Source organism: Lingula anatina, chromosome 2 (assembly GCF_051362555.1).
Source record: "Lingula anatina isolate TDL-2025a chromosome 2, LinAna3.0, whole genome shotgun sequence".
In the NCBI taxonomy this organism is placed as follows: domain Eukaryota; kingdom Metazoa; phylum Brachiopoda; class Lingulata; order Lingulida; family Lingulidae; genus Lingula; species Lingula anatina.
The window spans coordinates 13,225,761-13,241,281 of NC_141768.1; the positions used below are offsets into that span (position 1 = coordinate 13,225,761).

Below are 15,521 nucleotides of genomic sequence, written 5' to 3' on the forward strand. Positions count from 1 at the left end.
TTTTCTTCGCTTTTTTCCCTATTTTATCTGACTGATAATTGAAAATAATTATTCAAATCGTGTTTTAAAAACTTTTAACAATCTCTTCAGTCACTCTGTGACATCAGTTCCTTATGAAGCTAACAAAAATACAACAATCATTAATAGCGTTATTTAGATCTCCATATATTCTTCATTTTCGTCTGTGAAGAAGCTGTACGATCCTCAAAGGACGCTCATGTCGGTGTCTAGTCACAGTAACGGACAGTGGTGGGTCTGGCGTCATCTGACTACCAGCAAGGCTCTCGAGTGGGAGGCATTCCTTCTGACAGGTTTTTGATCTGAAATAAAATTCCTGGCATCGGTCAGAGCATGTCCAACTTGGTTTAGGTGTACTATAGGACTATTATAATGACTACTAACAGATTGTCTGTAAGGTTCAAATCTGGCGATCTTAATTACATAATTGGCTCTGAAAGTAATCTGCTAATACATAGGATCTGTGTGGACGGACATTGGTAAAAAATTATTCCTGAGGTGCCTACCCTCCCCCCCCCCCCCCCAAAAAAAAGGGGGGATGCAGGCTCGTGGTTTCAACAATATTCCTGTATTTGACGTGGTTAAGGTTTCCATCGATGACTACTATTGGTGTTTTGGCACCAATGTGAATTCCACTCGAAATACTGATGCTGTCATCCCCGTCAGTCACTCTAGGAGCAACACACGCTTCATCGTTGGCCTCTTCGGATTTCTGTGAATTCACATTTGACCCACCTTGGCGGTACAGATGAAATCTGACCTCAAAAGTGAGAGCCGCATGATTTCCAATGTTGTCCGCTCCACCGTTTATGCTGCCCAACTCATTAGAAAAACAGTCGGCAATGTTGTGCTGTTCACAGCGACTTCTTCAGAAGTCTTATAGTGTAGTAACCTGCTAAAACCAGTCTAGTGTTCGCAAAGGGCCCTTAGTTAAAATCGCTCTCGATGGCAATTGTGAAGCGAACAGGTTGCCTTTGTTTAGTTACGGCAGCAAAACCGTAAGAACAATGGATCCTGTTTCCTGGTGGTAAGTTGTGGATGCCCTAGACATCGCTTCTGCGGAGGTACACCAGTCTAGACATACCTCTGAAAGATTGTGCCGATCGTTCCTTGCTACACAATAACCTGTCTGGTGCATAACAGCAATGCTGTGACACACTGTTTCGCTGAATTCACCCGACCGTTAAACTGGTTATTTTCAAAATCATCTATGCAGGCATAACCGAAATATAGAGAGTTTCTTAACAGAACTACTACAGTACAATGCATGCTCTCCAAAAGCCATTCTAGGATCAGCCCAATGAAATTATCGCACATTACATAATGCAGACGTGTTACAGACAAGACAGTCAATTAATTGGTACTGACACACCTGACAAAGAATATCACTGCTCTCCATACCTGGAAAAGTCTTCTGCGGAGTTATTAAAGAGAGGGTTTGGAAAGGAGTAGAAGAAAAACTGAGATATGAACAAGCAGCATATAGAAAAGGGCACGGGACAGCTGAACAGATTTTTATATCGCGAAATATTGTCAAACAATGTATTGAGTGCCAATCGCCGCTGTACATTAACTTTATCAACTTCCGTAAGGCTTTCGATAGCGTTAACAGGGAGAAGCTCTGGAAGGTCCTGTCTTAGGGAATCCCTAATCTTTTCATTGATATCATCAAAGAGGTGTACAGTGGAAGCAGTAGCCGTGCCATCAACAACGGACAGTCAACACAGTGGTTCTTGGTCAAAACTGTAATTCGACAAGGCTGTGTAATGCCAGGGTTCTTTTTCATTGTTGCTGTGGGTTGGATCATGAGGAAAACAACCAGCGGAAGAAGAAGAAGGAACTTTATCACCCTGCTTGAGGACTTGAATTATGCTGATGATAATGCCCTCCTACATTTTATCTAGTACTAGTAAGAACCAGCACATGCAGGAAAAAAGGACATGCTGAAAACACAGGTCTTCAAATTAACACAGACAAAACCAAGGTGTTGAGGCTAAATAAAAAAGAATCTAGCCCTACTGAGATCAGAGGGAGAAACATTGAAGATAAAGATACTTTCAAACATCTTGCTGCTATAATAACTTACACCACACAAAATATACATGACTGTGAGACAGGTCTATGAAAAAGTACAAACTTATTTCGTGAAAGAGACGAGGAGAGGATACTCGACCCGTAGCCTCCTTCGCCGCCTTCTCTTAGGGTAATTAGAACCATATTGGCGGCCATGGGCATAACCCCTGTTGGTTATTTACATGTAGGTTAATATGAATACAATGGTCATAGCGATACCAACACAAGCCCGTGTTTTGGTGGCATTTTTATGGTAAAGGTCACTTGAATTCAAAACGACTGAGAAGGATTTGAAACAATATAGAGAAAAGATTCTCTGGCACCCGTCGCGAAATCAATTCAGATCAAACTAAGACTTGTAATAAAGTCCAGAAAAAAAAGAAAATATGTGATATTATCACTTGTCAAGCAGTGCAGTTTAAAACCTCATCCATTTGATTTTACAGAAAGTCGATCACATGCAAGTGTAGGGAAATCAAATTCAATAGTCTAGTTGTCTTAAGTTATCTGACATCTCACATTAAGTTACAATTGAGTCACAGGCACAATAATTACCAAAATACGTTTTCAAAACAACAGGAAAGAGAGAGTTAATGGCCGGTGAACTCGGCGATACACAACGGTTGGCAGAATGACCAGCTTACCCCGATACATATATACATGTACTACAGATTAATGAGCTGCCCGCCGTGCTACCAAGTTGATGTCTAATTAAGTTGATGGAACACGTCCTGCATTTCATCACTGCGGGTTTCAGCAATATCATGTCAATGGTTCAAGGTCATCACGTGCTACTCGATGAATAGCTTTCAATAATTTATTTGCTCCATTTCCAATATAATACACACAGATATGTTCACTTGAAGTTACAGTAAATAATGGTAAAATGCAAGGTTTACAGCCTGTTATTGTTTCTACAAACCGCTTGCTTGAAACCTGTAAACAAAAAGAAAGACGGCAGTTATGTTCCCTTAGCTACCACGCTATCGCACACGGGTGCTTTGATAACAGCGTGCATCAGACTAGCAATGAGATGTGCAAAGCCACACCTAGTTGCTGAAATACCCAGAAAAAAACGGGGCATTAAGTACCGCTCAGTATGGCTCATTGTGGACCGTTACAACACAAGGGAAAAAGGAAGTGAGCACTTATTGGCACCACTGTACTGTAACTTTTTCATCCGATTCAGCCGTGCTAGTTCTATGCAAGTGATCTTGTTAGTTTGTATCCTAACACTCCTGACCTTTTTTTTTTTTTTTTTTTTTTTTGCAAAATATTTTATTATGGCGTGGACGACAAGTGCCTTCTGCAATATACGTATACAACATTAAAACACTTTGTTCAAAATAATTCATAAAAAGCATTCGGCTGCTTATGACTATTTAATGCCTGCTTGCCCTTGCTACGAAACAAACTGGTTTGAGGCAGATGTAACAAATGGCGCAGTGTACACCGATTTACTTTCTAGTTCACGTAAAACTGGCACGTGATAAATGGCTATGATTCAGGTAAATGTGCAGCCTACTACGGTCATAGAACTGTTCCAGCAGTGTCAAGCTGAAGTTAATAAAAACAATGATCATGAAACAGTTTCTAAATACACCTTACACGATTTACCGATATTGCCTCATTTCTTACAATAGTCGTGACGTAGCGCTGACAGCCTTGTCCTATTTGTATATTAATGGCAGTAAATAGCAATGATGAGCCCTGTTCATTCAGGGGTGAATATACGACTACCAAATCTAGTTCTAACCAGTTTGGTCCAGGTAGAACAAGATCTGGACATGGGATTTGGCTTCCTTTAGGCCAGCACACCATTAAGCGTGCGCCACACTCTGCGCTTGCCGTACCCGGGGTAAGTAGTGCTATTTCAAAGCTGACATCGCTTATCGCAACATCTCATAATAATTTAACAAAAGCAAAATAAAACCTGTCTGTGCTGACCGCAAATGTTATAAATTAACAGGACAGTGAATTGTTTGCAAATTTCAAAGGTAAACCATACGTAACATATCACATGAAAAACGATTTTCTTAGAACATGATGCCCATATATAACATTTTAATTATTTATATAAGAAGGTGCTTTTTTTCGAAAAAAATAGTTTTGGTTATTTTTGTTGTTGACAGGTAAGAGTGGACTGCACTCAGTATTCTTGCATATATTTGTCGATAAACCCACATCAAAAAAGCAAAAGGATAATACTGTCTGCGCCCAAAACGCAATTTTACAGCATCAGAGAATGCCGCCCAATGGATCCCATTTGGCAATATATAAGGTTTAATGAATTTCAAAAATAGCCTCGGACAGTCCACTGGTTGCCATTGTATAAATTTGAGCTGATGGGCATCAATTTACAGGTGAAGATCAGACCTGCTAATGTTCCTATGAACAGTATCTGTTTATGCGTACTAGTTTATGTCTGAACTTATGCGTGCGGCCTGAGGCTAATTTTACGCCACTTCTGACACAAAGAACGCCGTAGACACTGCGCAAAGAATTGTTAACTCCTCTTATTGTTGAGTATCTATTTTCTATTCGGAGTTAAGTGCAGTTTAAACCGTAACCTCAAAAACAAGCCATATTTTTCTGTTTTTAATATATATATAATATATATATATATATATATATATATATATATATATATATCAGGGCTCTATGAAAAATATTTTATGTGCAAACACTGATGTGAGTGTACATATAGCCGTCGCCAGCGTCTGTCCTTGTTGTCTCTGCAAGTGCCGTTGCGGGCGTTACACACTGTAAGTTTCCACCTTGTGGACAGTGTGTTTTCTCTACAATATTAACTGCTCATATCTATCTTATAGAGTTAAACCATAGGTAATTGCTCAACAAGACATTATAAAAGATATTACATTAAAGGCGACACATTGTAATTGTGCAAAACTTATGTTGCAGCCAATATTACCAGGTTACCAGCATGCAAGCTACGCTATTTTATCCTGTATTTTTGTTTGTATTGAGTTACCAGAAAGTATGGCGTGCACTGTGTATTTAAATGTATATAAAATAATGAGAGTGAATTAATGCAGGTGGCTGGAAATGGGGAGCACCGATTGGGGATAGTGTATGATATCAGAGAGAGATCTGGAATTGTGTGTATCACGAGCATCATCATGCCACTTGGCCGTATCTTTTTTCCAGTTCATTTTTTTTCTGCAGCGGTATGATTCCAACCTTATTCTACAGACATCTACCAGGTATATGCGAAGAGCATGAATGATAATCACCTGTTTTACAGGCACCTGTATTAGCTGCTTTCTGGTACACGTGACTGGTGTGTGCTATCTGTATAATCTCAAGTGTACAGAAGAGACCTGTTGGCTAGCTCAATGATTTATACTTTGACATATACCTGGAAGCATCCTTGACCAGTTCTGGGAACTATCGTAGTTCACGGAACCTTGAATTATTTCAGATACAATGTTAGCGGTGTGTTTTATGTTGATTATTCAGTATATAAAGCTATGCACTACTTTTATACTCACATACAAAAAGGTAACTAGAATGGGTGCATTAGGTATAGCTTGCTATCGTATTTGCGTTTAGGTATGGCATTAATGCAGGACAAGGAAATTTGGAAGGGTCCCAGACCCGTTGTAACGCTCTCAGTAAAGGCCAATTTTTTGCATCTATTCGGGGAACAGACTGGGAAGAAGGCCCTGGATAACCTGATCGAACCGATTAGGAAATTTCCATAAGCTTTTCCCGCTTACGTTAATTATCCTTTCCAAATTTCCTGGCCGCAATGTCTATAAAGATGTGTTGTTTGGTACTCTAGGATACATTCACCACACCCGAGTGGCACCATGGAGTCCTCAACAAAGGCGATTCCACTACACAGCTCAGCACCGATAATCTGCGACCCTCGCACACCACCTGCAAAGAACGGGGTTGAAAAGGAAAAACTGTTCCTGGCATCCGATCCAAGCCTTGTCTTTTCTGAACAGAAATCTGAACTAAAAAACCTTCCTCAGTACACTCAATATATGGGGACTAGAGAGCGAACAATAAGACAATGCTTGATTGTGATCGCAGCATTTATGTCGCATTTTTTCGTCCATGGGCTGTCAGCATCCATGGGCGTTTACTTTGAAGAGTTCTTAGAGATCTTCAAGCAAAGTGTGGGAGATACAGCATGGGTTGGATCCCTCAATTATGGCATGCTGTTATTAACAGGTAAAGGGAGTGTATCACAAACCAAAATATATTGCGCCCCTCCTGAGCCAAAATATTAGGCGAAATACTACACCAGCCCAACTGATTCAGAATAAACAAAATACAAATTTTAAATTGGTGTGTCATCATATTCCAAGTATTCACAAATTATTTTATTTGTTGCAGAGAACTTTTATGTTTGAACTCAAAAAAGGAGATTAATAATATATCTTCGAATTATATGATTCTAGAGGGCACCTGTACATTACACATACTGTTTGGCAAATATCGACTGAACAAATAACCATTTGCAGATATTGCCATTTTTATTTATTCAATCTATTCACGAAGGATGTCTTCGAACAGGATTAATTATTCTTTTATTGGTTGGCCATTTTTAACGTGGATCTTTCTGAAAGTGGATCTTTTGTGTTTAGAATTTTACGCATGCGTATTAGGCCCTATGTGACGTGCACATGTCATGCCCACGGCAGAATTTTAGCTATGTACTTTTTGATTGCCCATTACACATAACAAAGTTTCAAAAAGGTCCATCATTATCAATATCACAATGTAGTTATGAATTTTGTGACCAACAGTGGGAATGCTTTGACAAAACCAATATAACCAATGCTCTAAACTGAAGGTCACGACGTGAAAAGGTACGGCTGTATTTCGAAGGCCGCCTAAATTTTGCCTTGGAGACGAGTATAGGCAGTCTTTGCACTTATGTTCATTAGGTGATTACAAAGGCGATCTATAATCAGATGAGTAACATGAATGTCTTGGTAGGATGCCAGACTTATGCGCGAACCACCATTTGTTCTTGTGGTCGCGCATCGTTTCAAGTTAACATATTCGTTGCAAACGCGCCCATAAAATATAGCATATCTGCTGAGCTTACAGTAGTTATGTCCCGATTTTAGCGACATTTGGTTAGCCGTCCAATGCACATTAATAGAACTGGGGCATAAGTAAGCTCAGAACGAGTGCTACATTTTATGGGTAGGCTACATTATGTACATTTTGGACGAAGAAAGCCAAGTATGAAGTTGCTATGCATTACTATACATATATATCAGTTTAAGTGCACTGTGCGTTTATGGGACAAAGTGCCAGAATTATCTATTTAATCAACGTACCTTTGGCTTGAGAGTGCAAACCTCTTGGTAAAAGTTGTATGTGCATGTGTTTTATTGTTATTGTTGTCACTGTGCTCTTTTTCTAAGCTACATACAAAAATAAATGGACACGTCCATGCAAGTCGGATGTCGGGAAGAGCGCTAGGGAGTGATTGAATCAGTGCCTTTATATCAGTTCAGAGTGTGAGGAATGAAAATGACGTCTCTCCCCCTCTCTCCAGTTCACACTCTATCAAGCCCAAGAACTTCGTTACCTTGAGACGAGGATATTATAAGGTTGGAATGGCGGGCATTAAAAAACTCTTCGTGTACCTGTAAATGACCGCCGTAATCTTTCACCTGAGAAAGTATATGGGCTGATAACGAGGTTGCTGCTGAGCCACTCTTCAACATATTAACGCAATGTGATTAGTCCAGGGTATGTCTGAGAGCCCACTGGGGGTCGCGAAAAACTCAGACTTGAAAGTATGCTGATCTACACGGTATATTATGCTTGGCATATGTGTGTGTGTGTGTGTGTGTGTGTGTGTGTCTGTCTGTCTGCTGACAAGATTCAAGGGTAAATCCAACCTATGCCTTGAGAACTACATGCACTGCTGGAGTGCAGATGCACTTGAATCTACAGAAAAGAGTGAAACAAAACGCAGATAAATTGAGATGGAATTGAACATAAATCCAATACTAAATTTCACATGTCATACATAACAATATTTTTCATAGTCCGTAACACCATTAGGCCTAACTACTCTACACTATATTCCTAGAATTTGTTCATCACCTACAATAAGACAATATTACAGAAATAGCGAACTGTAAACTATTGTAGACAAAAATTTTAAAAATTCAAATTATAAAGGTGGCGTTTTATTTGCAGGTCCAGTATGCAGCGTCATCGTGGATCGTTTCGGTTGCCGGGTGACGGCCATGCTCGGAGGCGCTATCGCTGCCGTGGGTCTATTTCTCAGCGTTTTTGCCACAAGTCTGATGTACTTGTATGTCAGTTTTGGAATAATCACAGGTATAGATCTTTCCCAAAATCATGTTTCTATGTTTACAAAGCGACTCATCTTTTCAAGCTTAGACATTAAAAACTATACAACCCCTCAAATAAAAGTACCTGATGTCGATTTTTTTAAATACAGATAGACATGGCGTTCTAAACGACTGGTCAATCACTTACTACTAAACGATGAATTAAAATGGTATAAAAAATCTAATCCAAGTGTAGGTACGGGTCGAACAATTCGTAAATAGGAGAATTTGCTTTTTACCGAGAAAAATTAATTTTGATGGATTTATCCCTTATATAGTGTACTTTATGGAGTAGTATGTTATAAGTTTCTTTCTTAAATACAGAAATCTTTTTTAAGGCAGAGATGGTTAAGCCCTTCGTAAGCAACCGACAAAAATATGTGGCACCAAAATGCGACATTTAATCTATACCCATTGCGTACGGAGATTGAATTGTATTTAATCATCGCTTAGATTATCTTGAAAATGATTCACGGAGAGGTCTATTGTGCCTATGGTTGGTCAGATAAAGCGAAATTCTTGCAGTGTACAAAAGAAATGTCGCTCACTGCTTTTAGTGCAATATTGTCGACGGGCAGCCGCTAGACATTTAAGTAAGATAGACGTAAGAGGCAAGTGAATGGGAATAAGCTCTTCGCTGGATTTGAATAGGTAGATTCGCGTCTGTACAAACTTAAATCGCTCGTCTTTTGAGAAACCAGTCAGAGATCATGTAATGATAACCACACAGATTAAATGTTGCAGGCAATGGATTCCTACTGAGACAGATTCGACGCTGACGACAAACCAGCTATGTTTGTCCTTGATGTTTGTCTCGAAACTATTTCTTTTTACATTGAGGTTTAAATCTTAACCCCACCCACAAAAAAATTAAATGGCATACATCCAGCTTAGTAATGTTGTTTACGCGTCACCATTGCGTGACAGTCAGTTAAGTTCACCCCGTATGCCTACAATGATGAATACATTTTGCTTTTCTACTTAATTTCTTAAGAAGTAGTGCAATCTTTTTGGATCTTTGAGGGTGGGTATTTTTCTAATTGTCAAAGTCAAAAAAGTTGAAAAGTTGTTATGAATGATCCTTGGGGATCTTTTTATTGCTTCATGCCACTGGCAAGAGGACACAGACCCTTTAGTGAACTTTATAATGACCAACAATTTAATGATACACTAAATTGCACCGTGATGCTAGATTAGTTGTTTGGTTCTTAAAATGAAAAATAAAGGTATTGCAAGGTCACAGGAAAGAAATTGAATACCTTCTGTGATTTAGTTTTTTAATAACAGTTTATTTTTACCAACGCGTCCATTGTATGAACCTGCACTGTGGTCAACAGATTTTTAAGAAGGACATAAAAGAAAGGCAACAATAACAACGGGCGATAGGAGAATCTCTTTACCATCCCCCCCCCCCCCCCCCCCACCCGTTGCATTGTGTTTTTTTCCTATTTCATGAAAAGGGCAGTCACCAATATGCTTTACTACTAATGAAAACGCAGAAAGCATAACAGCAAGCATAAAGTGGAGAGGACTGCATGTGGTATTACTGCATTGCACATGTTAGTGTCACCTAGGACGGTGTCCTACATATCTTCATACCATAACTGTGATACAGAAAAAAAGTTTATCTAAATCTGAAGATGTGACATGAATGCATCAACACAACAGGGCAATTTTACGCTTATTTTCGTGTCGACCTTAAGGGAAAATTATTATAAACTACTTTGGCATCACCCGATGAGTTCCTTTCAGATTCTTTCATGTTTGAGTTTCTTTTGTGCGAAACAAGACACCCACCGCGGAAGTTAACCCTATGCTGAAAATGTCCGTAGAGACAAAATTAACCACAGCACCGAGATACAATTTTTATAAATGGTTAAAGGGATAACAACTCTTCGTATGAGATCTAGAAATCTGTGCTTGTCAGCGGACCACGTGACCTCCATAGGTGGCTATACTCTGTAATAATCTCTTAAGAGATTATTACAAACACACAAATAAACTTTTTAGAAAAAAAAACAGGTACTAACTTTGAATGTAAAAATGGATTCATTAACCATTGGTAAGTATGGGGAAATTGTTGTTTACCCCAAGAAAATTAATTTTTTGGTCAAATGAACAGTTCTTATCTTTTTAACTAATCAAATGAACAGACATGAAATCTGACATTGTCATTTCATACAGTCTCGGCGCACAACAGCTAATGTCACTTGGAGCGGGTGACCTCTCCGAAAACCCTGTCACATAGCGATTATGTGATTCCTTTTGCAAATCATTTAATCAATTTACTTTGAGTAATTTATACCGTTTATGTTGTTGAGATAACAACGGACATCTCCCATCATTTACCGTCAAGCTATTATATAACTTAAGAAGCTTTATCAATAATCAATAATGTTTGTAGCACTGTTGCTACCAGTATGCACATTATGCTCTATGCACATTCACACATGGAGGACATTCAGAACAGTGGACTGACTAGTCCGAGGGCTAAATATGCCGACCCACTTGAATACTTCCCCACGGGATTTCTATTCAGTGTCTATTAGAGGATTAGACGGCAAGCTTTGTATTGGGTCGCCATATTTAACCCTCGGACTAGTTAGAGGCCATTCAGAACAGAAGGTCCGAGTATCAACTGATCCAAGGATCAAATACGACGGACACTACATGAAAGGAAGACCGCTTAATCCTGTGATGGTCTCTCCGTCTCTCGCGCGCCTCCCCACGCGTCGTCCCTGCAGGGGCACAGTCTCCTCCGTTCGATCGGACGCATGGGGGCATAGTGGGCTCGGACTAATTTAGTATGCAGATCATTTAGTCCGCGGATCATCTGTTCTTAAATGCACTCATGGATTACACACATGCCAGTCCAAAAAAACATGTATATTATATCAAATTGGACATCCAGTTGCGCTAATGGACATTTTCAACTGAGTTGGCCGAAAGACAGACTTTAATTAAATAATAATACACTTATAACAAAATCATTTTTGCACATCAAAAAACGTGAATATCTGTCGGACTGTCTACGCATGAATTTTCGTGTTAGAGTACTTGTACATTTTTAGGTCTCATATCGCCCTACCATCACCCTGAGAAATAAGAACAGGGACATGATAAACGTCAGAAAATGATATTGCAAAACATTTCACACACGTTAGGTCTACTCACAACAATACGTAAAAATGCTTTATTGGGTTTCTTTAGATAAGAACATTAGCATCTTAAAACCAAGTTTTGTAGATATATATGATTTTCTTTTTAGGCTTCGGTTTCGGAATAAATTGCTTTGCGTCGGTATTCATCGTTGGGTTGAGTTTTGAACGCCGCCGAAGTTTGGCCATGGGCATCAGCATAGCAGGGATAGGAGCCGGTATGATGACTCAGCCGTACATAATAGAGTATCTCGTCGAGACATACGGCTGGAGAGGATCTCTCCTGATTCAGTCTGGGTTTCTTCTCCAAACAATGAGTATCGGTGCTGTCCTTCATGAGCTCCCGCCTAGATACCAGGACATCCCAGTAGTGGCAACGGAGGACACTACCCCAAAGCCAAAAATTATTGACTTTACGATATTCTTGAGTTTCAGTTACGTCCTTCTCTGCATCAATAACTTCTTATTCTGCGTAGGCTTATCTGTTGTGATGGTCCACCTTCCGCATGTCGCAGATGTTTTGGACTTCTCACACAAGCAAGGCGCATTTCTCCTCGTAGTCATCGGCATCTCTAACACAATCGGGCGAGTACTACAGGGGGTCATCGTCAGCGTTAGTTGTGTTAAATGCAGTCCCACCTTGAACTACGCACTTTCTTACGGAATTGCCGGCCTGGCAACTCTGTTCTTCCCAATCAGTCGCCACTTCATTCTTTTGGTAATCTGTTCTGTTATATATGGACTTGGTTATTCTGCATTTGGAACTTTGTTGCCTGATGTTATCATAGCCATATTGGGGAAAAGGAGGCTCACCGTGGGATACGGTGTGGTTATGAATTTTGGAGGATTTGGGACAATGCTCGGTGCACCAATTGCGGGTCAGTATTTAGAAGGCCCTACCATTATATATATATTCTATCTTCTCCTTGTAAAATTAACGGTTCTATTCACTCAAAGATTGAAAAAAAAAAAAACAGTCAGCTACTGCTGAAATAGAAGTCACTATTTCCCGTATATTATAATTGAAATACCGAATCTACTGTATTTTACATGTATTTTGGAAAGGAAAAGTGTTTGTACGAATATCGATTAGTTGCCAAAACGTCAATGATAATTAGGATAAGATTTTACAAGTATTGCAATGAATTGTCAAGCGCTAGAAACGCACAAACAGTACTCTCATTATAACTATTCCTCCCGCTCCTCAGTTGAACATATTGATGTCCACAAGCAAAACATAGAGTTTTATTGTAGGGAGAGTGGTAACCGCATTTTTACTGTTTTGGAAACACACACATAAAAAAAATATGAAATTCCTTTGAAGATTATTTAAATTTATTTTTTCCAGGTTGGCTGTACGACGGACTACACAACTACCAGCCGTCTTTTTATTTTGGGGGCACATCGTTGATTCTTAGTGGATTAATAATGTTCATTCCATGGTATCGCATGAGGCAAACAGCCAGTGATGATGAGAAAAAAGACGTGATAACAGATATCTAGAGGCAAGAAAACCCACCTCATGCATGCACGAGTGAAATGCACATTAATGCATGTGAACCCAGGGCGTTAGAAAGAAACGGGTTAAAGTCGTGTAAATAGTATCTTAATGTCCAGTGAGTGTTGAAGTAGATAGACCGCCAGTCTGGGATATCGTGCCCTCTATGAGGGACTGGAGTTAAATTACAGGCGCATACTTTGTCTGTAACTGTAATTAGCAATCTGTGTAAAAATAAGCCATAATCAAACCACACGGCCAGTAAGACAATATCAAGTATACATTTGTCGAGGAGTTGTTTACACTTCTTACCAGGACAAACAAACAAAATAGTATCAATAACTTAGATTTTTTTCTTTTAAGAGATATTTTATTCTAATGTGATATTATCAAGTGTACATTAGTCAAGTTGTTTACACTTCTTACCGGAACAAACAAACAAAATACTATCAATAAATAGATATTTTTTTCTTTTAAGAGATATTTTATACTAATGTATTAAGATCACGATATTGTGATTAGATCATATTACTCGCCCCATGGGTGCATAACCTACCCCTTTAAACAAAGAAATAGATGTGTAATCTTGTATTTGCATGGAGCACAAATGTACGAGTGCTATAGTTAAGAAGATAGCAAAATTGTTCGGTGCAGGTCTGTTTGTATGATAAACTGATGGCTACTTCTGTGATTCCACCAGGTCTGTTTGTATGATAAACTGATGGCTACTTCTGTGATTCCACAACAACTGCACTGAATAAAATGAAGAGACAATTAATGTTATTTCAGACCTTGGGGCAATAATCGTTTAAATGTATATTCAAATAGTGTTAAATTTTTTATAAAATATATGCCTTCTCCATTTGGGAGGTATTATTATCCCACCGACGAAGTAAAGTTTTATAATTTTTATTTATCTTTTTTATTGGAGAGGTTGTAGTTTATTCAACTCCTCAACAGCTGTTCACGTCCTTTGCAGAACGACGGACATTTCATATTTATTGCCAGACACCATTGTACCTATATATGCCATAAACCTACTTTCCTTCTCTTACGTGAGAAATGTGTCAAAATATGTGAAAATCCTTGTAATCCTTTTGTAAAAATAATGAACGAACTAAACACTTAATTATATTTTATATTATGTATAGATATATTATATATAATGTACGAAAAGACAAGGAACGGGGTTTGAAGATATTTTATTGAAATATTGATATACATGTAGCTCTGCATAATGAATATCTATACTGAATACATGTATATGACAGTGGATTTTACACCGGTCAGTTCAGTTGTATAAAATATATATTTTTAAAAGTTTAATATTTAGACATATCCTTATGAGGACTGAAATTTTAGTTATTGAAAGTTGTTTAACATGAAACGGAATGCTTTGCGGTAGAAAATCCCCTGTATTGTGTCGTGAAATTTTTCTCTTGATCCTTATGATATATCATTTTACTGTCCTTTTTCAAGTTTTTTCATCCCCCGCCTTTTTTCTTGATTTTCCACATAATGGGCAGCACATGTACACAGTGCTGCAATAATGGATTATAATAAATTGTCAGAAAACCTCCATTTCCTTTTCCTATTTCTTTTTTTTTTCTATAACGCGGTATGGATTATGTTGATTGAGATTTTTTTTAACTACATACGGTCGCCTTAGTGACTACAAATTCTGCTCGGTAACATTAAGGTTCTTAATCTTATCAACTACTACTACATGTATCCAGCCAGGTATTTAAACAGTGGCAATGACAGTGGACAGGTATTGAAACAGTGAAAACAAAATCATCACCACGAACTTGTCCAAACGGTCTTGCCACCGCCTGAGCACAATGTCTATTTGAAGCAATCATACATTGGATATGTCTCTTTCATCTGGCTTGGACCCTTCCATGTTATTGATAGAATAAGGACCCAAAAAATCACAAATTGTTTCACCAGGCTCATGCTGATGTTTTTTTTTTTTTTTTTTTTTTTTTTTTGTTATTGTAGAAAACAAGTTAAACGAAAAGCTACTTTTAAAAAGTTCTGGCACTTCCCGAACATAAGCAAATTAAACCAAGTAAAGGTAGTTCCCTTTAAAACTGAACAGATATATGTTCTTCTTTGGCTTACTGCTTTAATCATTTCTACTTGCATGTCCGTCAGTGAGCAAAAGACCGGGATCAAGATGGTAAACACATATCATGTCGATTGATATTTCGTTAAAACAGCGGATATAATTTTAGAGCCTTTTCTGTCAGCATATCAGTAGCTAATGTCATTTTAAACAACGTCCTTTTTATGATACTTTTCATAATCTAGTGTGAGACAGCTTGTATCACGGTCTTGTCTTCTCTAGCACATTCGAGTAGCATTTATATCGACATTCACAACCCAGGGGCGGGTCCAGGATTATTTGAAAGGGGG

At 38.6% G+C, this 15,521-nt stretch overlaps 1 protein-coding gene across 2 annotated transcripts; it reads left to right on the forward strand.

Moving 5' to 3' along the window:
• The first annotated feature begins 3,802 nt into the window (after positions 1-3,802).
• Positions 3,803-14,682, forward strand: LOC106155640 (monocarboxylate transporter 13). 2 transcript variants are annotated; one of them, XM_087004883.1, is made up of 5 exons: positions 3,803-3,949; positions 5,897-6,294; positions 8,290-8,433; positions 11,716-12,483; positions 12,954-14,682. In XM_087004883.1, the coding sequence occupies exons 2-5, from the start codon at positions 5,925-5,927 to the stop codon at positions 13,106-13,108; spliced, it is 1,437 nt and encodes a 478-aa protein (XP_086861009.1). In that variant the 5' UTR covers positions 3,803-3,949; positions 5,897-5,924; the 3' UTR covers positions 13,109-14,682. The 2 variants fall into 2 exon arrangements, with proteins under 2 accessions (XP_086861009.1, XP_086861010.1); XM_087004884.1 differs by lacking the exon at positions 8,290-8,433.
• The last annotated feature ends 839 nt before the right edge of the window (positions 14,683-15,521 follow it).